Genomic DNA, 25,988 nt, shown 5'->3' with positions numbered 1-25,988 from the left:
GGGACTAAAGAATCCAGGGGTGTCTTTTTTTTTTTTTTTTTAAGATTCTGTTTATTTATTTATTTATTTGAGAAAGAGAGAAAGCATGAGCAGGGATGGAGAGGGAGAAGCAGGCTCTGCACGGAGCAGGGAGCCCAACTCGGTGCTCGATCCCAGGACCCCGGGATCATGACTTGAGCCTAAAGCAGACGCCTCTCGGGAGTGTCTTCACTCATTCACTCGTTCACTCATTCACTCGTTCACTTGTTCACTCCGTGAGTCCGTCTGGATCCCGTGCTGCAGGTTGGCCGGGAGTATATGCGGCGGTGGTCCCTGCTCTCACGTGGTTTGCACTTGAGGGAAGAGGCAGGTAAAGAGGCAGGAAAATCCATAGCACAGTGAGTGTGGAAAGAGCAAGAGGGCTCAGGGTGTTGGGAGGTGGCAGTGGCCCCGTCTGGCGGGCCCCGAACGCAAGAGAGAAGGACGGGCCAAGCGCTAAGGCAGAAGGGGATGGAGAGGCGGATCTCGCAAGGCTGGACAAGGCAGGCAGGCTCCAAAGCCCGGACCTTGCCTGTGGGGTGCAGCGGGTCCCCACGAGGCCTGTGAAAGCACCACGTTCTGGGCCCCAACGCCAGAGCTCCTGAATCCAGGGGCCTGGAGTGGGAGCTGAGATTTTGAGTTTCCAGCAAGTTCCCGGATGATGCTGGGCTGCTGGCCTAGGAGGGTTGGGACTGGACACTAGAGAACTGAAGCGGGGATGACGGGCTTCCAATGGGCTGTTTCAACTCCCGGAGTTCAGAGATGGGTGCTTGCTACGGAGACTTCCTGGCCTCCGGCTCCTGCTGACTTTCCAGCTTCCCCAGCACAGGCCTGTGACCACTGTTCGGGGAGACAGGAGCGGTGGCTCATCCTTAAGTCCCAGGCTTCTCTGTCCAGTGCTCTGAGCAGGTAACATTCAAACCAAGCACTGAGTGACCGTGGCATCGTAGACACTGGCAGTTTTAGATAATCTGGCCTGCGAAGCCGACTTTGGGAATGAGAAAGGGAACAACGGTGTCTCATAACTTTCTCCTGGACATCTGAGGGCTTCCCCACATGGCTCCAAGCAGTGTTATTTTTTACCTGGGGGATTTGGGGAGGGTTTTCGAAGCCCCTCGGGCTGTTCTTAGCTGAATCCAAGGACCAGCATACTGAGACACTTGCTCTGCCCCCCGCGGCCCTGTGGCCACCTCCCCCAGAACCCTCTGCCCTCTCCGTCCGCCCGGGCCCTCAAAACACCCTCTAACGCCCTTGTGATGCTCACAGCTCTGGGACAGACCCCCGGGAACTTGACCTTCCTCAGCCTTCTGTCCGGAGCCTTCCCTCTGCTCGTGCCCCTGCCTCAGAGTCCCGCTGGTCACCTGCTCAACAGACCCAGCCTGCAGATGTGTACCTGCCATTTCCTGCCCACACCGGAGCCAGCGGCAGGCTCTCCGCTCCCCCAGCACAATTCCGGCACCTTGGGTGGGAAAGAACTAGAATTCTTCTTTCTCTGGCTCCACCTGTGCGCAGAGCTTTTCCAGACGGACGCCCCTGCCGCTTAGTCGATGGAACGGCAGACCAAAGTGGGCTGCTCCCTGCTCCCCCCGACTCTGGGATGAATACCTATGAGGGGCCTGGTTGTTCCCATCAGCTGATTTTAAGTGAGTCTAATGTCGGTTTCGGTTCCACCACATGTTCTGAATTAGGAAGCCACCCTTGGCACCGCTCTGCAGCTGCCAGCCCCCCACCCCGGCTCATCAGGGTTTCCTCCCCCTCCTTCCAAGCTGCTCCCTCTGCGCCAGGAGTGATTCCCCCCCCCCCCCCAATACGTGTTTTGGCATCTTTCTAAACCGCTCCGGAAAGCACTGTGGGCAAACAGAGCCGGAACCAAAGCTCCCGTAACAAGGCAACTCCCCGAAGAAGGAGTTGGTGTTCCACAGACATTGTTAACTTAATTAATGGACTCTCTGTAGTAATTTATTATCAAACAGCAATTAAACAGAGATAAAGTAATCACCGAGGAGGGTGATTTCCCATCTTACAACATGTGTCTGTCATCGAAATGGAAAAGGCTCCGCGCCCTGCGTGGAGCCCACTGGCTGGCCAATGTCCGTCGGCGAGCGCGTGGCCAGCCTTGCCCGTGTCCGGTCCCTCAGTTGGGTGAGACACGCGCCCTTCTCTTTTCGGAACCGAAGTCGGAGACGGAGCTGCCGTCTTTGGGGTCACATTGAACCCACTGAGAATGGGGTCTTGTCCAAGGAGAACTGAGGCTCCCCCACCCCTCTGGGCGAGGGACAGGTGGGTCCCCAAGCTGGAGCGGCCGTGGTGGCCCTGCAGGGCTATCGGCCGTGAGATTGGCCTCCTCTGCCGGCCCCTTCCTGCCGTCCCTTCCCGCCCGCCTGGTCAGCCTGTCAACCTCGCAGAGCCGCCGCTTCTGAGCGCCCCTGGAGGCCAAGGTCAAGAAGAGCCCCTGGGCCCCTCCGGGGGTCCAAGGGCGCCTGCACTTCCCTCCCGCCCCTTAACAAGCCCTCCGGGTCTGGGGCTGCTCTCTCCTGCCCTGCCGCTGAGCGGCCACCCAGATCCCCGCGGTGCAGCCGGCCACGGCCTGTGAGCCCCTGAGCTCCCTGCCCGGCTGGGCGGGCGATAAACCCAGTTCTGGTCTTAGGAGCACGTTTCGTTTCGTCCTATCGCGTGGGGTAGCGACCCACCCGCAGCAGGGTTAATGTGGAAACAGAGGCCGGGAGCAACGACGCGTTTCAAACGAAAGTCCTGTGAAAACGTCCTTGCGGGGAGCGTGTCTCCCCGTGCGTTCGCTAGCCCACAGCAAGGCCTGCTGGCAGGACTGGCAGCCAGCACGGACACGGGCAGGAGGTGAGCGCCAAGGCTGGAGGTCGTGGGGACGGCAGCGAACGATGTGTTGGGGGGACAGTGACACAGCTGGCTGGGGCAAGTGGGGTCTGAGTGTCCAGAGCCCTGGGTGCCAGGGTGTGGGACCAGGGCTTGCCACCCAGCATCTCACGTGTGGTCCCCAGAACCGTGAGCCCCCCCAACCATGCATGACAATGCTCATCGGTCCCTGAGTCCAGCCCCAGACCTACTGGAGACAGAGCCTGGGAATCTGGATGCTGTTGTCTCCGAGTGTTTTCCTCTCTCAATACCATCAGTGGAGCACCTATTAGGGGCAAGGCTTTGTGTTAGACTCACAGGTGGTGGTCAGAGGTCCCCCCAGTTGTCTGCCCCAGACTATGCCAACTGTCCCAGCCTAATTCTTTTTTTTTTTTTTTTAAGATTTTACTTATTTGCAAGAGAGAGCATAAGCAGAGGGGAGAGGGAGAGACAGGCTCCCAGGCTCTCGATGGAGCAGGGGCTCGAGACATGGGGCTCGATCCCAGGACCCTGGTATCATGACCTGAGCTGAGGGCAGATGCTTCATGACTGAGCCACCCAGGTGCCTCAAACCTAATTCTTTTTTTTAATTTACCATACTATTTCCGTTTTTATATAATTGGGGTTTTTTTCCCATTTTTCAGGTGAATTCATTCTTGTTAATATTGAGTTTTGTAAGTCTTAGCAGACATAGGCCATCAAGTTAGCCCCACCCAGTCGGGATCTCAAGAGACCCCGCCATCCTCCAAAGCCCCCTCGAACCCCTTCACAGTCAATCCCTCCCTCCGCCTCCAAATTTGAGGCCCAGCTTAACTGGGAGCGTTCATGGCCATGTACCCAACGGGTTCCTCCCCGCGCTGAGGACCACGGATTCGCAACAGCCGTGCCTTGCCGGCACAAGTCGAGCAGGTGTCCTGGGGCATTCAGGAAGCGCCGTGTGCAACGGCTTCTAGCTGCGATGGGACGCTCTAGGAGGTTGGTATCCTGGAGGGGGTGTCAGGCTCTGTCCCAAGGGTGACCTCTGTGAGTCTCTGGGCTCCAGGGAGATATCAAGGTCTCCCTTCTGTCTGTCCTTCTGTCAGTACATCTCATTCCTCCTCTCCCTTCTCCTTGGAGAAGCTCCCGTCCCTTAGCCTCAGTTAATTCATCACGAGAATGACAGATTTGAATTCTTTTATCCTGTAATTAAATTTAATCTGATCTTGGACTTACTCTTTGATGGCTTCATCTTTTAAGCAATACATCATCCCAGCCCCTTGTCACGATGATGCATTGTGCCAATAAGAGGCCAGGGCCCCGGCAGAGTGACAGGGCTCCCACAGCTATTAGCATGGGGAAGGTACTCTGCGGGAGGTGATGACATCTGGCAGCCTCTTGGCTTCCAGACAAAGTCACGGAAGTGTTGGGCCTCGGGGCTGGAGCCGTTGAGAGCCTCTGGAGTTAATGCCCCAGGAAAGATGGCTTTCTGGTGGGGCCCCTGGGTGGCTCAGTGGGTTAAGCCTCTGCTTTCGGCTCAGGTCATGATCTCAGGGTCCTGGGATCGAGCCCCGCATCGGGCTCTCTGCTCAGCAAGGAGCCTGCTTCCCTTCCTCTCTCTCTGCCTGCCTCTCTGCCTACCTGTGATCTCTGTCAAATAAATTAAAAAAAAAAATTTAATTTGGCTTTCTGGAGACCGGCCTCCTGCCTTGGGGAAGAAGCAGACTGGGAATCCCTTTCCGTTCCTGGAGCGCAGTACGAGGTCAGAGCAGGGGAGCTGGAGACCTCACAGGAGAACAGGGTTGGGAGAGCAAGGGCAGGTACTTTTTACGTTAGGGAAACTTACAGAGACCGAAGAGAAAGGATGAGAAGCAGGAGAGGACACACTGGTGTGGTTTGCCATGCCTAAAGTGGGACACCACGGAGGCTCTTCCCGCTCACGCCCAGCACCCAGCACCCATGCGGTATTCAAAACGCTTCTGGGTTCATTACTTCCAGATTGTTAGCTCCTGCCTCCCAGGCCCCGCCTCCGTCCAGCCTCTGCGAGCATCCCTGGTGCCCACCTTCTCTGCAGACCTCCTCAGAGCGCGGGGTTACTGCCTTTCCACTTCCTGACACTTTCCTGCGCGTTCAGGGGACCTGAGCCTTGTCCTCTGATGTCCAGTCTGCTGCCCCATTTTATTTCCAATCCCCGGTCCACTCTTTTAATTATCCCTGACAAGTAGTTCTCGTGGTCCACACACGGGGAACGGGAGTGCCCGATTTCCGAAGTGGGATTCAGAATGACAGGCATGTGCAGTTGATCTTGCTTAAGGCGGGCCCCAGTTTAAGGAGGAATGACCTCTCCCGGCAGAATGGGGTGAGGGACTATTCTCTCGAGAAAATCAGAACCGTAGTCATAAATTGTTCCCCAGTAGAGGTGCTTAGCTAAAAGTTTTATGTCTTCTTAGAAGTTCAGTGGATTGTTTTCTCCAGACGCAAAAAGTGAACCAGGCAGACTTTATGTTAATGTTGCGCTGGGAATTAGGAACTCAGGGAACAGTGGGGCAGGGACCACATCATCAGCTGAACCTCTCTACCTTGCCCAGAGCTGTTACAGTAAAAAAAAAGTCACTGCCAGCTAATCTTTTCCTTTTCTACTAAAGATGTAATAGCATTGCAATGAGTTTGGGGAAAAATTTTTTTAAATCATCCCATAATCCTACCACCCTGGAACAACTATTATCATTTCTGAGGCTTGCTTCCAGACTTTATATTTTTTCAAAGAAGTATTTTGATTTCTTAGGTTGTTTTCAAATCACTGAATTAATAACATCACCGCTTCTGAAGGACAAGAAGGGGACGGTGGAAACCTGCTGGGGAAAAGGCATTTAGTGTCTCAGCACTACCAGTGCATCTGAGCAAGAGAGGAGCCCCTAGGTTAGCCCTGATCATTCGGGTCAGAGTTTCCATGTTTGTTTGGCACAGTGGTGTCTGTAGGGAGGTCATTTGCAAAGACGTTGCCTGTTGGACATGGAGAGAATCTGCGAACATGGCCAATCAGAATTAAGGGCAGGTCCTACAGCGTTTGGGGTCAGTGGAGTTCAGGCCATTGGTCTAGGCCTCAGAAGGCTGGGTTCCCATCAGAGATGGCCAGAGGAAGGCCAAATGTCAGTAGCACAATGTTCTAGACTGTTCTCACCATCCCGTGTATCTGATGCAGAAGTAAGGGGTTGTACAAAGTGCCGGGTTTTAGACCCACATGGGGACCACCAAGGGTGCCATGGATTCACTGGCATTGGTTCTAGAAAAGTGTGAAGGCCTTCCTCAGATTGCTGTGTGATGTGGCGGTTTCAACAGCAGCCCCTCTCCTGGGAGCACTGCACTGCGTGACCTCCTAGATTCCTCCTGAAGCGACTGGGGCCGAGTGTAGGCGATGGGGCCTGCTTTCATGGGACTCCTGTCAGTCATCTTGACTGCCTGATCCTGCTCCCAAAAGACGAAACCTAGGGGTGCCTGGGTGGCTCAGTGGGTTAAAGCCTCTGCCTTCAGCTCAGGTCATGATCCCAGGGTCCTGGGATCAAGCCCTACATCGGGCTCTCTGCTCTGCAGGAAGTCTGCTTCCTACCCTCTCTCTCTGCCTACCTCTCTGCCTACTTGTGATCTCTGTCTGTCAAATAAATAAATAAAATCTTTAAAATTAAAAAAAAAAAAAAAAAACGAAACCTAGGTTCATGTCTACATTGCCTGCAGGGCCTGAATCTGGGGCCCCTTTAAGGAAATCTGAATGTCAAACAACCAGAGATGGAAGGTGAATCCTGAGAAGCTTTGCAGGAAGGCTCTGTACACAAGGAGATGGGTTCTCATTGGCCTGGGCTGCATGGCCCACACTTACGTAGTTGGTTTGGCCATGAACAGGACAGGATGAACAGCTGGGTGGACAAGGAGCTAACCGGAGCCGTGCATGGCTAAGTGAAGGTGTCTGGTCCCTGCATCTTAGTGAGACTGGAAATCAGGAAAGGACACTTCACACGCATCCTGGACCAGAGTTAATTCTTCTAAGATGATGCCAAGAGGTACCCTTCTGTGTGTGGCTGACGCATAAGGGAAACACAGCTCCCTCACTTACCAGCTATGACCTTGAGCAACACACTGTAGTGTCCTGTACTTCAGTTCCCTTCTCTGTCGTGTAAACACAATGAGAGTGTGTACCTCGTAGAGATAGTGTGTCAGTCAAACAAGCTCATCCATACAAAGCCCGTGGACAAAGTCCGTGGCGCCTATCACATAGAAATGACGTCCGCGGTGCTGACTGTGGGACCTTGGGAAAGCTTCAGTTTTCCAAGAAAGATTCAGTAGGTTCTATTTCCAAACGATTCTACTACTTGAGGCTATTTAAAAAAGAAAAAAAGCAATAATGAACAGCAGTGAAAACCTGAACAGTTGTAGCCACTTAGCACCGCAATCCTCCTAGAACTTGCCAAGGGGAAGACTGGACCAGTGGTGCCATAGGCTCCTTCCAGTTCTTTGGTGCTAGAACACATGAACTTTCCATCATTCAGCTCGTCCTCCAGCTTGGTTCAGTTCTATGAGGAAATGTTGCCTGGGAGGCAAGTTACTTGGAAAGACAGACGGAACATGGAAGCTCCTACCATCTAGGAATTCATAGTTAATTAAGACATTATTGTATAAAATAGCATGGTGATTGGTTGAGTCCAACCATGGATTTTTTTTTTTTTTACTTATCAAGTAAATTTCTGTAGACATCATCTTAATGATGAATATTATGCAATTTGTGATGCATTTTCCCCCTAATTTATCTAATCTTCAGACCAGCCCAACAAAACAAATACAGGTACGGTTTTCCTGCTGGGAAAACCACCGTATTTCAGAATATGTAATATGCCGAGGTCTTACGCTGTTCTTCATTCTTACATTTCTTTTTTAGTTGCCTCCTTTACAAGACAGCAAAATATCTGAATCTGAGACCTCTTCTCCTGGAATTCCACAATGTCTTATAGACAAAATTTCATTGTTTCTTGCATTGTTTCTGCAAGGCCTTCTATCATTCCCATTTTAAAAATGGGGAAACTGAGTCTCCAGGACTAAAGAGGCAGGAACACAGAGCGTGAGGTGGGGAGTGACCAAAGATAAGGTCGGACCAGTGGGCAGGAGGCAGAGAATATGCAGCCCTGTAGGACTCTAGGAGACTGGGCTTTAGGCCAGCCCCACAGGAAGCCACCGAAATATTGAAAGCCTTTTAGAATAAGAGGTTGGGGTACAGTCTGACTTACATTTAGGAAGCAAGCACTTGGGACTGCAGTGTGAGGGACGGACGGGAGGGGTCTTAAGCTAGAGGCATGAACTTCAGTTATGACACGGGTGGGATTGTCTTGTCAAAAGTCAGTCTCCTGAGCTTGAGTAGTGACCATGGGGATAGCAAGAAGTAGACAAAGTTAAAATGTGATTAGTGATAAAATTAGACCCATACTTGACACTATACAGAGGCTTAAATTCCAAATGAATTAAGAATCTAAATGTAAAATATGGAACTGTACAAACACTAGGAAAAATAATGGTGAATTCCTCTCTAACTGTGATCTAGGGGAGGGCTTTTAACTAAAATCCCAAATCCAGAGACTATAATAGATTGATGCATTTGACTACATTAAAACTTTTTAAAACTTGCATGGTGATATAACACCATAAACACAGTCAAAGACACCTGACAACCAAGGAGAAAATATTTGTAGCATATGCCACAAGGAATAATTTTCCTGTTTTATAAAAGATGCTTAAAAATTAAAGAACAAAGGACTAAAAATCTGATAGAAAAATAGGAAAAAGACACAAGCAAACAAGTTGCCCCCCACCAAAAAACGTGTCTATATATATATATTTAGAACATATATATGTTCTAAATATATTTTTAAATGTTTAAATTCATTCATAATTGGAGAAATTCAAAGCAAAATAATACCGAGAAACCATTTTCCCCACCTATCGTATTTGCAAAAATTAAGAAAACTGACAACATACTCTGTTATCAAGGTTCTGAAATAACCAATCTTCTCAATTGCTGGTAGAAATGCAAATTGATACCATTTTTTGGAGGGGAGTTTGGCAATACTTAACAAAGCTACCGTATGTTTACTTCCTGACCCAGCGATCCATTTCCAGAAGCCGACTCTGATTTCCAACAGTATGAGAATAGTGTGCGTTATTTGCAATTGCACAACAGTAGAAACCATCGAGTGCCTGTTGGTGGGAGAGTGGTTGAATGAGCGGTGGAGTAGCGCGCTGCCTCACAAAGTAACACCAGCCATCTCTGCTTACCTGTGCAGAGTGAGTTTCACATGCGGTTGGGTGAAAAAGGCAAAGTGCAAAAGAAGATGCATAGTGTGTTAACCTTTATTTAAGACAGATGGCCACTTAAAAATAAATATCTGTACCTGCTCATCTGCGCCAGAGATCCAGGAAGGATAAATCAGAGACTAATAAGCTGGGTCACCTGCTGGAAGTGCGTGAGAATGGGACGGATGAACGTGGAAGTAGGGGCAGATAAAAGGAGGAAGAGGGGATTGTCTCTCAGGGAACCTTCATATCAGGTTCTGACTCTTAGAACCACGGTGATGTTTCAGATGTCTGAGAAAGAAAATAAATTCAACTAGAATGTGGGAAAAGGACCCACAGTGGGGTGTAAGCAGTAAAGGAAAATAACGTAACTCGACAAATACAACCACACTGATGGTGGGGAAGAGGAGCACCAACCTAAGTAACTTTGGGGCAGTTTGGACAATTTTGACTGGATTCTACAAAAAAAGAACCATCGCCAATAATGCAGTCTAACAAGTTAGCTTGTCTTCCCCATCAGTCTGGATTAACTGCTGTGTGACGTGCCAGGACTGAGCAAGCAGGTGTAGGACGTGGGGGTGTTGGGAACTGCAGCCCCTGCTGTTGGAGGAGGTTGTGAATAAGCGAGGAGGCATGGCCAGAATGAGCGGATGCTGGATTGCAATGTGGGGAGTTGGGATGAGTTTATTTTACATGCATATATACAAATATAAATACATATGTAAACGTGTGCATAAATAGAGACGTGGAAATAAACTTGTAGAAAAGGTAGAATGAAGAACAAATGTGTGCATGGGCGGGTGTGCATACATGGACTTCCTAGCTCTGGAACAGCCCAGGAGCAATAAAACCCAGTAGCACTGAACACCTCCGGCCCCCAGATTTGAAATGATCCCAGCAAGGGAGCAGGAAAAACAGAGGTTAAGCCTGGAAGACCTTGTGGTGTCAGAATAAAAGGAAGTTCTTTTAAAAAAGACTGTGTCTTCTCAATAGAACACAGGAGCCACCCTGAAGGAGTTCCCGGTGTCCAAAGCTAGAACTGCCCGAGCAACAAAATAAATAGAATATTGGATTGTCACTCACGTAATTTTTTTTTTAAATCCATGAGTCTATACCAATATAAACAAGTAAATGGAGAGAGGGGACCCACTCTTCCTTCAGTAGAAGTCCACTTAGTAAACGTAGAAGGCATGTGGGACATGAAGATCACCCCCAGGCGGTCGTGCCCATAATACTTGCTGTCGTCCAGAGCTAGCAATGGATGCTAAAATCAGTGATCAAAAGTAAGATGTTTTCATAGTTTCCAGGCATCTCCCTTGATCAAGGGAAAAAACTGTGACATCATGGCTGAGAAGCCCGAAGGACACTGCCTTAACCAAGTGTTCAAGGTTATCGTCACCAGTAATGAGCCATCACGCACTCCTGATCTGATGCCCCAGGAAGGGCACAGCGTGACCTCTGTGGTTTTTACTAGACCTTTAATCTTAATCATGAGAAAACATCAGACAAACTCAAACTGAGGGACGTTCTACAAGATAATTGCCCCGTACTCTTCAAAAGGGTCGAGGTCATTAGAAACAAGGGAAGACTGAGGACCTGTCCCAGATAGGAGGAGATCAAGGAGACGTGACCACAGAATGCAGTGTGGGATCCTGGAAGAGAAAACATACTGGAGAAGCTACAAGATTTCTGTGAGGTCTCCAGATTAGTTAATAGGATTGGACCAATGTTAACTCCCTGGATTCAGTAATTATGGTACGATTATATAATAGATTAACTCTAGGATAAGCTGAATTCCAGGAACTCACTGTTTTATATTTGCAACTTTTTTGTAAGTCTGAAATGGCTCTGACATTACAAAATTTTTTTTAATGTTTTAAGAGGGCTGGTTGGCTGGAGTTGTTGGTGGAGAGGTCAAGGGAAGGGACGAGGACGGTGGAGTGATACTCCAGTCCCTGCCTAAACCCATAGACAGCGCCGCCATCACTGAGATTGGAGGTGAAGGTTTGGGGAGAGGATGCTGTGAGTTCTGTCTGCGGCACTCTGAGTTTGGGCTGAGGGACGGGCCTTGGGAGTCCCCACAGTGGTGTCCTCTAAGCAGCCGAACTTTCCAACCATGTGCTGAGGACAGAGCAGCAGAGGCAGATGGGGCTTCAGGGTGTGTGCCAAGGCAGAGAACAGTGACCCCAGGACAGACCCTAGTGTGGCTCACCCTTCATTCTGCCCAGGGATCCCGCGGGCTAGACCACGCTGTGCGTTCAATACGGTTACAGACGTGGTGAGAGGATTCTCCGTGGAGGTGGACAGGAAGCCAGATGGGAGCGGATGCCGGGGGAAAAGGGAGGTGAGGAGGTACCGACATCGTGGGGAGAACTCTCTGGAAGGCTGACTGAGGGAAGGCGAGACCAGGTGGAAAGGCAGAGAAGGGTGAGCTGGAGGCACCCTTGGAGCAGAGTGAAGGGAGTGAGACTCAACAGAGAGGAGTTACTTACATTTCTAAGATATTAGAGGAAAATTGAAGAAGGCTGAGGGTTCATGCTCAGAAAGCAGACTCTCTGCCATCTACCTTCAAGCATGGCTGCAGCAAGACTGAATTTCCCCAGGTCAAATTAAGGTAAATAGAAGCAGAAATTTAGACTTTGTTTTTTCAGAGAGAAATCTGTGCATTCACCCCAAACAGAAATCGACTGACCTGCCAGCCTGGGTTTCCCCTCTGGAGAACCACAATTTCTAGCTCACCTGCCAGAGCTTGCAATGTTGAAGGCCCTAAATTCCAGCGAATGGTGTTCTTCAGGGAATCGCGGGGAAGGGCTCTCTCCAACTGGGGGGGCTGTAGCCCATGGGGGGCCACTGACGAGCGTTTGATGTTGAATGAAAAGTGCACAAAGGGGGTCCTAGCTGCTGGCAGGGAAAGCACTAGATGCTTTAACTAGACCCATGTGGTGGCTGTGGGGTGAGTCCACGCTGGACACAGTCTGGCACGAGCTTCAGAATACGCCTGTGGGCTCAGGTGGGAGGGTGGGGATGGGCAGCATGACAGGGACCAGTCTAGCTGGAGAGGTGCACAACGCCACTGCACCAGGAGTTTGGGCTTCTAGAATCAAGAGAAGAAACTTTAGTCTCTCCAGCTAGAAGGTAAAAAGAGGAAGTGCCCTGACTTTTGTAGGGTCGTTATCCCCAGATAAATTACATTACGTGAAGGACCAGACCCAGAACAGGGCTTGGAGTGGATCTAATGCTCTTCGGTAATGCTAGAAACCCAGACTGACTCTCAGAGGTCGGTGTCATCTCAGAAGACCTTCCCGTCTATGCTCACGCGTGAACACCAACACCGGGCTCGCCTCTAACTCCCTGCCGAGGCGCTAAGTTCCCGAGCGGTTGAGGTTCCTCGAGGCTGGCTTCCAGCCGGTGGTGGGCCTGGGGTCCGTCCGGGAACGTGCCAGGAGCGGAGAATAGGCAGAGCTCGTCTCCCCTCTGCTGCAGAAGCATGAAGGAAGGACCGTGCGTCCAAGATGGGGGGCCAAGAGAGCTCAGGACCCCGGGGGCATCAGTGGGACACAGGAGTGGCTTTAGAGATGCAAAGCGGAGTCCCAGGAGCCCCACCCAAGATCCGGTTCCCCCAGACATCTGGCCCACTCCAGGCACGTAAGAGCCGGACCAAACCAGAGAAGTGAAGTGGAAGGTGGGGAAGGAAAGGGCAGGAGCATAGCAGGGGCCAGAGCCAGGCTCCCCTGGATCAGGAGTCCAGCTCAAGGTCACTGACAGACCCAGCCCAAGAGAACGCCGTGGGCCAGGCAGCCACCAGTAGGGACTCAGATGCCCAGCAGTGTTGCTGGAGCACTTGAGGCAACCCTTGGACCAAGGGTTCTGGCAGAGAACAGGGAGCCTGGAGTGGCTAGGGGCAGGGAAGGAGATGGGGCCGGGAAATGCAGGCCACACGAGGCCACGCGGGAGCCCCGCTGGAAAGAAAAGAAGTCTGGTGAATTAGAAACACCGGCCGAGTTCTCAACTTGAGCATGAGGTCGGGGAAAAGAAGAATAACAAATACATGGGCCTTCCTATATGCCGTGTCCCCTTCTCACTTAACTGAATTCCATAACTACCCTAGGAAGTAAATTGTAAAATTATCCCCAGTTTGAAAAATGAAAACTCAGGGGCGCCTGGGCGGCTCAGTGGGTTAGGCCGCTGCCTTCGGCTCGGGTCATGATCCCGGGGTCCTGCTTCCCTCTCTCTCTCTCTCTCTCTGCCTACTTGTGATCTCTGTCAAATAAATAAATGAATAAAATCTAAAAAAAAAAAAAAAAAAAGAAAGAAAGAAAAATGAAGACTCAGAGTCCCATAGGGCTTAAGCAACTGGCTCAGGGTCATAAAACTATTAAGTGGCAGAGCTTGGATTTCTTAAACAGGCTCCAGAGTGCAAGTCTTTAACCGTACAATGGACTGCCCCTTTGATGACACAGCACTATGCCAGGAACACTGTTTCAGTGGGCAAAAATGAGAAGGTGAGACAGATTTAATTAAGATCTTGCTAAAAAGGGAGCCAAGCGTTTGCCAGCATTTCCACGCTGTACCCGATACAGTCCTACCTTCCTGTTTTACACGTGGAGACAAGAAGGAAATAAATCTCTTCATTGGGAAATAGAATCTTTGCTTCTCTAACCAGTTAGCAGTCAGGGTGAGCTTTGGAAGCAGGCTTAGGAATTTGCTCCGGATCCCTGGGAACTGGAGTGGGCTATCCTGCTCACCACCCCCTCTCCCACTGGACTCTTCTGGCCCCTCATCCTGGTATCGCCCCCACTCTTAGGGTCACTCTCCAAGAGGCTCCCAGCTCTCTCCACAGAGTTCTGTGATCCAGACCCTGCCACCCGCCCCCACCTCCACTGGCAATGCCCTGAATCCATCCACTTTTCGACAGTCTGTGCAGGTAAATCAACCCAAGGTTTTGTGGTGTAAATATGTTTCCCCATTAATTCTCAGTAGCACTGCATTTTCTGGAAATATAATGTTTTTATCCAGCATGATGAGTCATAATGGTGGAAGGGAGGAGACTGAGGAGGGAGGCCCTGGGAACTGGCTAGTCCCCTAGGAACTGGCTCTCTGCAAAAAACATATCTGATTCCATAGCCTGCCTTCTAAGCTTCCAGATATATTTTAAAATCAAATTTACTGAAGTACAAGGTCAGTACAGCAAACAGCGTCTGCTCAAGGGTACAGTATGATGAATTTTGACAGGGTATGTACTTGCGGATCTCCCTCCCCAATCAAAACATACATTTCCATTTCCCCTAAAGGTTTCTCCTGCCCCAGCGGCCCCTTTCTTCACCCCCAGTTCGTCGCAGCCACCGTGTGTCCACTTGGAGATGCAGTTGGAGACATTTCCTGTATCGCTTGGGATCGGGCATGCTCCGAGAAAATCTGTTTGTTTTTAAGAATATACATATGCATGTGTAATCACCAGAAATCACTCCTTCAGCCAAGCAGCAAACAAATAAATTCACCCCAAAGCAGGTTCCAATCAATGGAACCTCATCTCTCCGTGTCCTGAGTAAAAGCAGGGTAAAATGCATTTTTTCATTTAGCAATGGTTTTCTACACTGACTAAGCCTGATTCCAAAGAGTTGAGAAAGACCCTTAATATGAAAGCAATTGCAAGCCATGTTTTTATTGACAATTCGATGGGTTTTGCTGTGTCCCAGAGTCATTCCACAATCATTTGGCTGTTTTTTGTTTATTTGGCTATAACCTGCATAGTTTAGTTTTCCCTCAAGGCTGTTAAATGTGGGTTAATAGTTGTGTGTGCCTCTTAGATCATCTCAAATAGAAAATTCTTCTTTTCTGCTAAATGAGAATTAATCGTACTTGAGCTCAGAGATTTTTTTTTTTCCCTAATGCATTAGGGTTGTGGATAATGACATTCATTTCTCCTCTTGGGCCCAGCAGCTAAACCTAGAATAATCCCATTCCATTCAAAAGGCATTTATAGAGTATTTGCTTTTTGCCAGATACCTTCTCACTCCCTACGCTATATAAAAATATCCTGAAACAGCAGCAATGACAACAACAACAAAACCTTCCACAAGGAGAGTCACAGAATACATAGTGTGTACGTTGAAAGAGACCACCTCTGGGGTGGGGGGGGGGCTTTGTGTAACCGCGGGAGACAAGGTAAGAGTCGGTGGAGATGTATTCTACACAGTCTTTCTGCTGGCTGTTTTCGAGAGACCTCAGGCCATCTGTCAGAAACCAAGAGTGTAAGCTGGAGACCTAGAGTCGAAAATCATGACCAAAAAAAAATAAAAAAATAAAAAATAAAAAATTTATTCTTAAATCAGGAGGTACTAGAGCAATTGAAGGTTGAAGCAGGGAATGATGTGATTTGAACCTGCAGGATTAGGAAGGCGAGATGGAAAGTAGGAAGGCCTGGAGGTGAGGACAAGTTACAGATCTCCTGCAGCAGCTCACCTGGAAGATTGGGAGGAAATATGTGTGAGAGGCATAGGGAAGCAGGAACCAGAAGACTTGCGACTTTATGGGTGGGGGAGAGGGAAGGGGGAATGTGACCCAAGTTTGCAAACCTTGAGCCTCAGAAGAGATCAGGAGTATGGATGTATAACAAGGAACTGGTATTCAATTGGCCATAACTGGAAAAGTGAGGGTTGACAAGTTTCAAGCAGTTTTCAGCTCAGAGGAGGGAGCTTCTGACAGTAGAGCAGATTAGATACTTTGAAGGGTCTTCTTCCTGCGGCATAACTAGATTCTAGGTCAACTACAACCAATACCGTTTTAAGCCCCTGCTAGATGCACAAGAAGAAACTGTATCTGTTAGCTTTTGCTGCATAACAAATCACCCCCAAGACATTTTCAGATAAACAGAATATGGGAGGGTTTACCATGACAGATAATCGCCAAGGGAACTTCTAAAGAATGTACTTCAAGAAGAAGGAAAATAACCCCAGAAGACTATCTTGAGGAAAGAATGAATTACAAACAAAGAAATTTATAAATGTGTAAGTAAATCCAAAGAAATGTTTCTTACATAATAAGAATGACGTCTAGTTTGGGGCAGGGATATATAACCAAAGGCTGAACGGTAAAAAGGAGGTGACTGGATTTAGAGTCCTAATGTCCTTGAATTTTATTGACTGAGGCAGACATTAGGATACTGAATAATCTGCTAAGTTGTTAATTGTTAAATTTTTACAGTAGCCAGTAAAATAATAGAAATGAACTAGAATTTCCAAATGTATAGAGGAGAACTATGAAACATTCCAAAAAACAAAAACAAAAAACAAAAAAATCAAACTGAACCAATCCAAACTAAGGCCAATAAAGGAGAAAAGGGAAACCAAGAAGACTGGGCACACAGCCGGTACCAAGAAGGAAAATAGAAGTAAGTTCATTTAGATCATTAAGTGCAATAAAAACAAATGGATCAAACATTGTGGCTAAAAAAACATAGATTGTCACTCTAAGTTTTTTTAAAATCCAGTGGAAGTGAAACCTGAATGTAATTTGCTAATGGGTTGGGAATGTGGCAGGTCAGAGGAAGAGGCAAGTAAAGGATGAAGCCAAAGTGCCTGGCCTGAGCAGCTGGAAGGATGGTGTTGTAATGACCAAGATGGAACCAAAGTTGGATGAGTGTGGATGGGAGGACTGGATATCCAGGGCAGGAGGAATTCAGTTTTGGTCTGTAACTCTGAAATGCTTATTAGACCTCCAGGTGGTATATCCAGTGGTGAGTTGGATATACAAATCTGGAATTGAGGAGAGGTTTGGTTTGGAGGTAGAAACTTGGCACAGTTAGCCAAGTTAGCATTAGAGATGTTACCGAAAGCCCCCAGAATGGCAAGCTTTCCGGGAGAGAGGGTACAGAGAGAAGGGATGGTTTCACCAGCACCCTGCAAAGCATCTGGCTCAAAATTGGTGGCCCATACAAAGACTAAGAAAAAACTATTGAAGTTGATATAATTAATGGATCCTGTTGACCTTGCAGAGAGCAGTGTGAGTGAAAGTGGTAGTAGAAAGCACTAAGGAAGGAGACAGTGGAAAACCAAAGAAACAAGGAGGTAATGAGAGCTGTGGCTGGAGATTTCTGGGCACAGAGATCTGGTTATGTTTGTAGCTTGGAAGAAATGAAGAAGAAGGGAGAAATGATGACTTACGGTACCTATGGAGTGAGGAGAAGACAGTGTTGAAAGAAGTGAAAAATGAAGGGAGACAGATTTTGAGGGGTAGGGAAGGTAACTTCTCAACAACGTGGGAGGCAAGATTCCCCAGGACAGTGAGGGTCCAGGACACCAAGCTAGGGATTAGGATGAAGGGTGCGTTTTAAAAATCTAGACCCTGCTGTGGGTGGGAAGGGTGTTGGTTGGCAGAGTCACAGGAGGCAAGTGAAAAGATGAGAGACTTGGGGTGAGGTCCAGGTCACCATCAGAATATGGGTCTGCAGTGGGTATGGGCCGCTGGCACCTGGCTCTGACCCTGGGGAAGCAGGAACCAAGGGAACTTGCAGCCCCTCCTGGTCTGAGTGACCATGAGGTACCAGGGTGGCAGCTCATGGTTCACAGAAATGCCTTAAAGATACTGCTTGCACTATAGTGGATGTTCTGAAAAAGAAACTAAGAACAATACCATTTACAGTAGAATCCAAAAAGAGAAAATACTTGAGAATAACCTAACTGAAGAAAAATACACTGAAAGCTACAAAACATTGTTGAAACAAATGAAAGACCTAAATAAAAAAATACATCCAATGTTCCTTGATCAGAAGACTTACTGCTGTTGTGGAAGTCCTGCCTGAGTTGATCTGCAGATGCAGTGCAGTACCTATCAAAATTCCAACTGCATTTTTTGGCAGAAATGGAAAAGATAATCCTAAAATTCATATGAAAATGCAGGGACCAGAGTAGCCAGAATGACACTGAAAAAGAACAGAGTTAGAAGACTCACGCTTCTAGTTCTTAGACCTACTACAAAGCTGTACTAATCAAGACATTGTTGTGCTCTCAGAGGGGTAGGTACATGGGTCAGTGGAATAGAATTCAGATTCCAGAAATAAATCCCACATTTCTAGTCAATTAATTTTTTATAAGCAATTAATTTTTAACAAGGATGAGAAGACAATTAGGGGAAAAGTCTTTTCAACAAGCAATCTTGGGACAACAAATAACCACATGAGAAAGAAAGAACTTGTATGTACACCATACATCACATATGAAAATCAACTCAAAGTGGATCAAAGATCCAAATGTAAGAGCTCAAACTCTAAAATTCTTAGGAGACATAGGGGTAAATCTTTATGACCTTGGATTTGGCAGTGGTTTCTTAGATAATGCCATCAAAAGCATTGGTATCAAAGAAAAAAATCAATAAGTTGAACTTAATCAAAATTAAAAACTTTTGTACTTCAAAGCATACTCTCAAGAAAGTGAAAAAACAAAACAAAAAACAAAACAAACAAACAAAAAAGGAAGTGAAAGAACAACCCACAGAATGGGAGAAAATATCTCCACTCAAAATATACCAGGAAAAGGTCTCGCATCCAAAATATGTAAAGAACACTTACAACTCAGCAGTAAAAAGACAATTTGCCCAATTGAAGAATGGGCAAAAGACCTGAATGGACATTTCTCCAAAGATCCACAAGTGGCCAACAAGCACATAAAGAGATGCTCAACATCACTAGTTATTAAGGAAGCGCAAATCTAAACCACAATGAGATACCACTTCACACCCAGTCAAGGGCCAGCATGTTCCTAAAAAGAAAGAAAGAAGAGAAAACCACAAGAACAAGAGTTTACGGGGCTGTGGCTGAGTTGGAACGCTGGCCCGTGGCAGGGCACCTGCAGACGGTGCAGCTGTTTGGAGAGTTTGGCAACTCCTCGGAAAGTTAAGCACACATGCACCGTGTGAGCCAACAACCAACCAGCAGTTCTACTTCTCCATACAGCGCTAAGAGAACCGAAAGCACAGGTCCCACAGAAACTTATGCATGAATGATCATAGCGGCATATTTCGTAATAGCCCCAAAGTGGAAAAAACCCAAATAGCCATCATTTAGTGGGTTCCCAGAACGGTCTAGAGGAAGGGAGGCACTCCTACACCCCCTGGGAGTGAGACACCGAAACATAAGGATCATTGACACCGAGGGCTTGAGGGATGGTGCGGGGGTGGGGGAAGGAAGAGTTAGAGGGATGGTGCGGGGGTGGGGGAAGGAAGAGTTAGGGGGATGGTGCGGGGTGGGGGAAGGAAGAGTTAGGGGGATGGTGCGGGGTGGGGGAAGGAAGAGTTAGGGGGATGGTGCGGGGTGGGGGAGGAAGAGTTAGAGAAGACACCGTGGGACGTAGAGAACTGCACGGAGTCTGGGAAAGCTGAAGCTCGAACCTTCTAGAAGAAGGCCAGTAAGGAGTCATCTGGAGCAAAGCCTGGAAGGCAGGAAAGCCTGTTGCACATTCAGAGGCCAGGGAGCAGAGTCCCTTAAGGAAGGGATACCGGGGACAGGGAGCTGGGGAGGGGGACCAGACAGCAGTCCGAAGACACCACGGACGCACGATCCAGGACCAGTACAAGAACGGGGACGGGGTTGGCACCAGGTCCGAGTCCGCACCACCCTCCTGCCTCGTGGGGGAGAGGCAGTGTGACATCTGTTGGTGCGACCTGAGCCCCACCATCCTTTCAGACCACAGCGCCCTTCCCCTGACCTTGCCCCCTTGGCCAGGCCAGCAGGACCTGTGCATGTGTTTTTGGCTTGAGAAAGCGCCTTCCCCCAGAACGGAAGGCCTGTAGGGCCTCCCCACCCTCCCGCATCCCCAGACACGTGCACAGCTTGGCTTTGCCGGTCCTAGTGGCTGGGGTCTCATCCTTCACTCACAGACCTCAGAAAGGAGGGCCCCTGACTCCCAGTGGCATTTAGCGTTGCTCTTTAAACATCTGGGGCACAGATACGCTCAGTTAATTAATGTTCTTAGCGCTGTTCATTTGCCTGCTGGATAATAGATTGATTCATAATGTCAGTAAGCAGCTGTGTCTGTCTTTCCCCCAGCATAAAGGCGGCTCGCCGCCATTCACCGCTTTGCCTTTGGTGAATCTGAGTATATTCAGAGACACATTGTTTAGGGAGGGGTGAGGAGGGCTTCAGATTTTCTTATCATGTCGCCTCTGACAATCCCTCTGATTTGGAACTAATTTGGGTTTAAAGCGCATGTTAACTGCATCTCTCTCAAGGGCACTTAAACTCCCTGTCCCTTGTTTCAGCAGGGAGCAGGTGGGCCCCCCATCGGGGATCAAAGCAGAGGATTTCTGAGTGGTTTTCATCAGCAGTGAGAACCTCCGCAGAAAACTCGGGCCCTGGAGAAGAGGCACTCCTGGACCAGAGCTTCCTTCTGGCCCCATTCCTGGCCAGAAATGCCCAGGCTCTCAGGAGAAGCCCAGGATCGTGTAGGAAGAGGCCCATCGGCTGGTCAGCTGCTGGGCCAGGGTCCCTTGGGTCCCAAGGGGGGAGGCCAGGACCCAGCCAGGGGACCAGATGTCCTCAAACCTCAGTTTCTTCATCTTTAAAACAGGAGAGTAATGGAAACTTATCTCAGAGAGTTGTTGTAAAAATTATATTCTTTATTCTCTTTATGATGCTTAGAAATAATGCCAAGTGTGACTCTAATCCATGCAAGCTGGTGGGGCGCCTGGGGGGCCCAGTGGGTTAAGCCTCTGTCTTTGGCTCAGGTCATGTTCCCAGAGTCCTGGGATCGAGCCCCGCATGGGGCTCTCTGCTCAGGAGGGAGCCTGCTTCCCACCCCGCCTGCCTGCCTCTCTGCCTACTTGTGATCTCTCTTTCTCTGGCAAATAAATAAAAGCTTTTAAAAAAATACATGCAAGCTGGTAATTTTATTTTTTAATTTATTCAGCACCAGCTGTTATTGATAATCTTCTTACCCTGCTGCCTCGCAGCATGTAAGAACAAAAACGAGAGATGTACCTTCCTTTCTCCTTGCCTTCACCAGCCTGCACTGGAGTTATCAGTGGGAACACAGCCCTGTCCTCGTGTTCTCAGAAACTGGTTCCCAGGCAGGTCGCACAGAGAACTCTTCAAAACATGCTTGTGGAGCTTAAATAAACAGACATCGTCGCGTCTTTTAAACAATGTCGTTCCCCATATTTATAACGTGCTCGTCCACAAACATGTTTTGAGCACTTGGTCTGATTTTCTCTGAGGAAGGAATGAAATTAATTAGACACAGTCGCTATCCCTAAAAGAGTGTGGAAGACGGATGAATGTACTTGCTCCAAGGCTGGAATACAGAATTTTAGACAACACAGACAGGCAGGAGAGAGGCCACTAGAGTAGCATGGGTCCCACTGTAGGAAGGGTTAGGAGGCAGCACCATCTCTGTATCAGTTAGCTCTTGCTGCGTGACAACTAGCCCCCCCAAAACCTACTGGCATAAAGCAATGTGCACTCACTGTGCATTGTCCAGATGCGCTGGATGGGTCTGTGATCCGGACCGGGCTCGGCTGATTTCAGCTGACTCATCCCCACACCTCCTGGCAGCTGGCCGGTCCACTGAGGGCTGCCTAGTCTCGGACGACCTCGTCCACTTGTCTGATGGTTGGCTCTTGGCTGGGCCATCCAGAGCTCACTGCCACGGGGCCAGCAGGACTCCCAGAGCAAGAGAGTAGAAGCACGCCAGGCTAAAGGCTAGTCCATCCTCGCTTCTGCTGTATTGTGTTGGTCTAAGTAAGTCACCAGCACTCACGGGATGGAGAAACCAGCTTCACCTCTTGAAGGACATGGCTTCAAAAGTCGTACCGCCCAGGGTGTATGGAAGGAAGAGGGAAGGATGTGGCCTTTTTTTAAAAAAAAAAGATTTTATTTATTTATTTGAGTGGGGTGGGGGTAGCAGGCAGAAGTGGGGGGAGGGGCAGAGGGAAAAGGAGATAGAGAATTTCAAACAGATGCCATCTAAGTGCGGAGCCTGCCATGGGGCTCGAGCCTGCGACCCTGACATCATGACCTGAGCCAAAACCAAGAGTCGACGCTTGACTGACTGGGCCAGCCCCGTGCCCCGGGTGTGGCTGTTTTTGCGATCTCCCACAATCCCCCAGCATCTGCCGGGGTGTGTGGAGCAGAATCGAGCACCCACGTTGTGTGGCACACGTAGGACCCTTCCGCTTTTCCGTCATTCTAAATGATGTTGCCGCGAACATCCTACGTCTGTCAGCTTGTGTTCCCGGTTTGGGTTTTTACGTTGGGATAGATTTCTAAAAGTGGGTTTTTGGGTCAAAAGAGAAAAAAAAATTAAAGCACACAAAGTATCTATTTTGAAATCCCCTTTTGGAAAGACTGTCATAATTTATCCCACTGCCGCCCATTTTATGCCAACCTTGACAAAATGAGAATTTTTTTCCCGATGTGGTATCACCTTGCCATTTTGGTGTATTTATTTTAACGCCCGTTAGGTGCAATGCCTTCCAATATGTCTGTTTCTTTTTCAGCGACCCGCCTCGTTGGGAGTTTACAGCAGGGCAGGATTGATTAATTAATCCCAATTTACAAACAGGTGGAAATGCAGACTCGGAGAGGTTAAGGAACTTACTCGGGGTGGCTCCCATGGGGAGCAGAGCTGAGCTTTAGAAATCCGAAGTCCTGCTCTTTTATTTATTCCCGCTCCCTCGTGTTGATGGACAGAAGCCCACAGTCCAGAAACACGGACAGAGAACATGCTTAAGAAAGAAACCTGCCTGGGCCTGGGGATGCGGCGCCCAGACTTAGCAAGCCAGGAGGCCCCCTGAGCGGGGCTCATCTGTGAACTGGGTCCATGGCAGCCAGGACTGCGGCCGTGGCGGGTGAGACCTGCAGACCTGACTCACCGCGCCCTGCCCTCTCCTCCGCTCTCTCCCCAGCTTGCCCGCTACACCAAGGAGGGCTTCCTGCACTTGGGTGCCCTGGGGACCACCACGCTCCTCCCTGACACCCGCTGCCTGGTGGACAACTCCAAGAGTCGGCTGCCCCAGCTCCTCGACTGCGACAAAGTCAAGAGCAGCCTGTCCAAGCGCTGGAGCTTCGCCCAGGTGAGCGCCCCAGGGAAAGGCCGGCACCCCAGAGCACCCAGGGGCTGCTGCGGGCCATAGGGGGTGACTTCCCCCAGGTCTCCAGGCCAGGGCCAGCCTCATGAACCCAGGGCACGTCTGGGGGAGTCCGCGGAGGAGGGGATTGTGTGTGGGACACCCTGCAGCAGCATCAGGCATGCTGGGAGCCGACAGATCTCGGGGAAGGGAGTGTGCGCTGAGTTTTCCGAAATCCGCTAAGTAGTCAGTAGGGTGGGAAAAGTCAGAGCTCAGGTCTCCCCGGAAATCCCACTCTCAGACACCATCCCCCATGGGGGCTTGACACCAGGTTCAGCCATTCAGACTTGGTGAAGCTGACACCTTTTCTGACTTTAGGGTTTCTGGAGGAGGCTCCAGTGATCCCTTTCCCTGTGCAAAGAGTTTTGGTGGGACGGCTCCCTGTGAGAGGCCCTGTGCCAGGCACTGCAGTGGTTAAACCTCTTTCTCTGTTTCTCTCCGTCCACGTCTCTCTCTCTCTCTCTCTCTCTCTCTCTCTGTGTGTGTCTTTCTGTCTCTCTCTGTTTCTGTCTCTCTGTCTCTTATTCTCTGTATCTCCATCTCCGTCTGTCTCTGTCTCTCCTTGTCTCTGTCTCTCCTCCTTTCACCCAGAATGGAGCCATCATGAATAAGGGCACAGGGCGTTGTCTAGAGGTGGAGAACCGGGGCCTGGCTGGCATTGACCTCATCCTCCGCAGCTGCACGGGACAGAGGTGGACAATTAAGAACTCGATCAAGTAGCGGGGAGTGGCAGGGGCCCCCAGAGCCCGGCCCCCGGGACGGGGTCTGCCCGTCTTCTGGACCGGCCGCGCGGGTGGAGAGACAGCAGGAAGCCGGCAGGTGCTCAGCGGGCCTCCCGGGGTTTCTCCAGGGCAGCACGGGGGCCCCAGAGGGAGACGTGGTGTCCCCGCTTTGGCACTCAGCTGCCGTGAGGCCCGCGCTCCCTGGAAGATCCCCGACCCCTCCTCTGGGAACCCAGGAGCCGCGTCTTCTGCTGCCTGGATGTGGCCCACATACCGTGGCGTGAAACCCCCACGTCCTCCGCATCCTCTTCCCAGCCGCCCTCTGGACTGGCACTGGTGGGGCCCCTCCTCCTTCTCATCCCCCTCTTGCAGCAGCTGAACGCCGCCCCCAGCCCTCAGCAGAGGGGGGGCCCGTGCTCAGCTGCCTCCTGTCTTCCCCTCCTCGGAGGGAGCCCCGGGGTCCCAACATTCCATGTCCCTCAATGTCGCTTCTGCCCAGATGCCCACTTATGAGGCAGCCTCCACCCCAACCTTTCCACCAGGCAGACAGCCCTGGACTTTCCTGGACCCGCCGAAGATGGCCTGGGAGGAATGAATGGTCCCACGGTCACCCAGTGGGGCCCTAGGCTCCCGTGTCCCTGGGCCAGCAGCTCTGCTATGTCTGCAGGGAGCCAGCGACACGGAGAGGCTGAGCACGGAGGGAGGTTGTGGCTGGGAGGGGGCCCCCGGGGCTGGCGCCGGGCCAGGGGCAGCTCTGCCCTCCTGCGGACCTGACTCGCCTGGAGCTTAAGGACTGAAGCCAGCACAGCGAGGGGCAAGGGGCAGGGGGCGGGCTCAGGACCCCGGGGGTGCTCCATGTCCATCTCATGTCACCCCATGCTCTGCTGGCTGGGGACGGAGAAGGCAGTCGATTCCTCCCTGAAGAGTAATAATTTTTGCGATTGCCCTCTGGTTAGGGTGCACTTACAAATCAGAGGTAATATATGGACGCGTGTGCATGCCTACGAGCATGTGTGCCTGTGCGGTGCGTGACAGTGTGGGCTGTGCATGAGTGTGTCTGGGAGTGTGCCTGGAGTGTGTGCAGAGCGGGTGTCTGTGCCTGGCCGTGGGCTTGTCGCTTCGTGGCTCGCCTGGATCAGGACGAGGCTGCTGGAAGCCGGGTGGGGGCGGGGGTTGGCCACGCCTCTCTGGCCAGGAGGACACCCCCCAGCCTTGCCCCGTGTAGAGCCCCAGATGGAAGGCTGTCCCTTTTGCCAGTTCCCCCTCTGTCCCTCATCCTGTCCCCAAAGGCCAAGCCCTGCCCAGAACCAAATCCTGTAGTCGCCCAGTTGGGGTTCACTGTGTCTCCTTTGGTGGCATCTTCTTGGTGATCGCGCCCTGCCCCGTTCCTCCCTTGTGAAATAAACACATGTGAGCACTTCCCAGAGCAGCCCTGTTTGCTTCTTGGTCCTTCCAGAACCCGGGGCTCGGGGGGAGCTCCTGGAACATGGCGGAGGGCTCCTTTGGTTTGAGGGTTTGTCTTACTGTAAGCAACAGCCCTGGGAGCAGAGGCAGACACAAAGCCAGCCTCCACTTGAACTCAACGTCCCCCCAAAGCGGGACAGAATTTAGCATTCAGCATTCACTTACTGACGCCCTGGGGGCGCCCAGGTTGGGGAATCAGGCTGGTGCCAGAAGCTGAAGAGAGGAGGAGGGTTGTGGTGACCCATCTGCGTCGCCCTGATCGACCTGCTCCTGATGCCGTGCAGCCCCCAGACACCTCTCAAAACCACGGTGTCTCTGGCGGAAGCACCTGCCCCCTGTTCTCATGGAGATGTGGGTCCTGAAAGGTGCCGGATCTCCGTCAAGGAAATGGGTATGGTCAGGGGTCCCTTTAGCTAGGACAGCACCTCCTCCCTGTGAGGAGGCCGAGAGGGTCCATCTCGTTGGGGCCACACAGAAACGCATGCCAGT

At 50.4% G+C, this 25,988-nt stretch overlaps 1 protein-coding gene across 1 annotated transcript in view; it reads left to right on the top strand.

Annotated features, from left to right (window-relative positions):
- The window catches only part of GALNT17 (polypeptide N-acetylgalactosaminyltransferase 17), a 430,193-nt gene extending 404,732 nt beyond the window's left edge, over positions 1-25,461 (top strand). The window contains exons 10-11 of the mRNA XM_047714437.1: positions 23,092-23,259; positions 23,905-25,461. Coding sequence (XP_047570393.1) covers positions 23,092-23,259; positions 23,905-24,033 — 297 coding nt within the window. The 3' untranslated portion in view covers positions 24,034-25,461. The remainder of the gene's footprint in view (positions 1-23,091; positions 23,260-23,904) is intronic.
- Positions 25,462-25,988: the final 527 nt, after the last annotated feature.

This window comes from Lutra lutra, chromosome 18 (genome assembly GCF_902655055.1).
Source record: "Lutra lutra chromosome 18, mLutLut1.2, whole genome shotgun sequence".
Lineage (NCBI taxonomy): Eukaryota > Metazoa > Chordata > Mammalia > Carnivora > Mustelidae > Lutra > Lutra lutra.
Note: the sequence above shows the minus strand (reverse complement) of the source record. Positions and strands in the feature narration are given on the sequence as shown.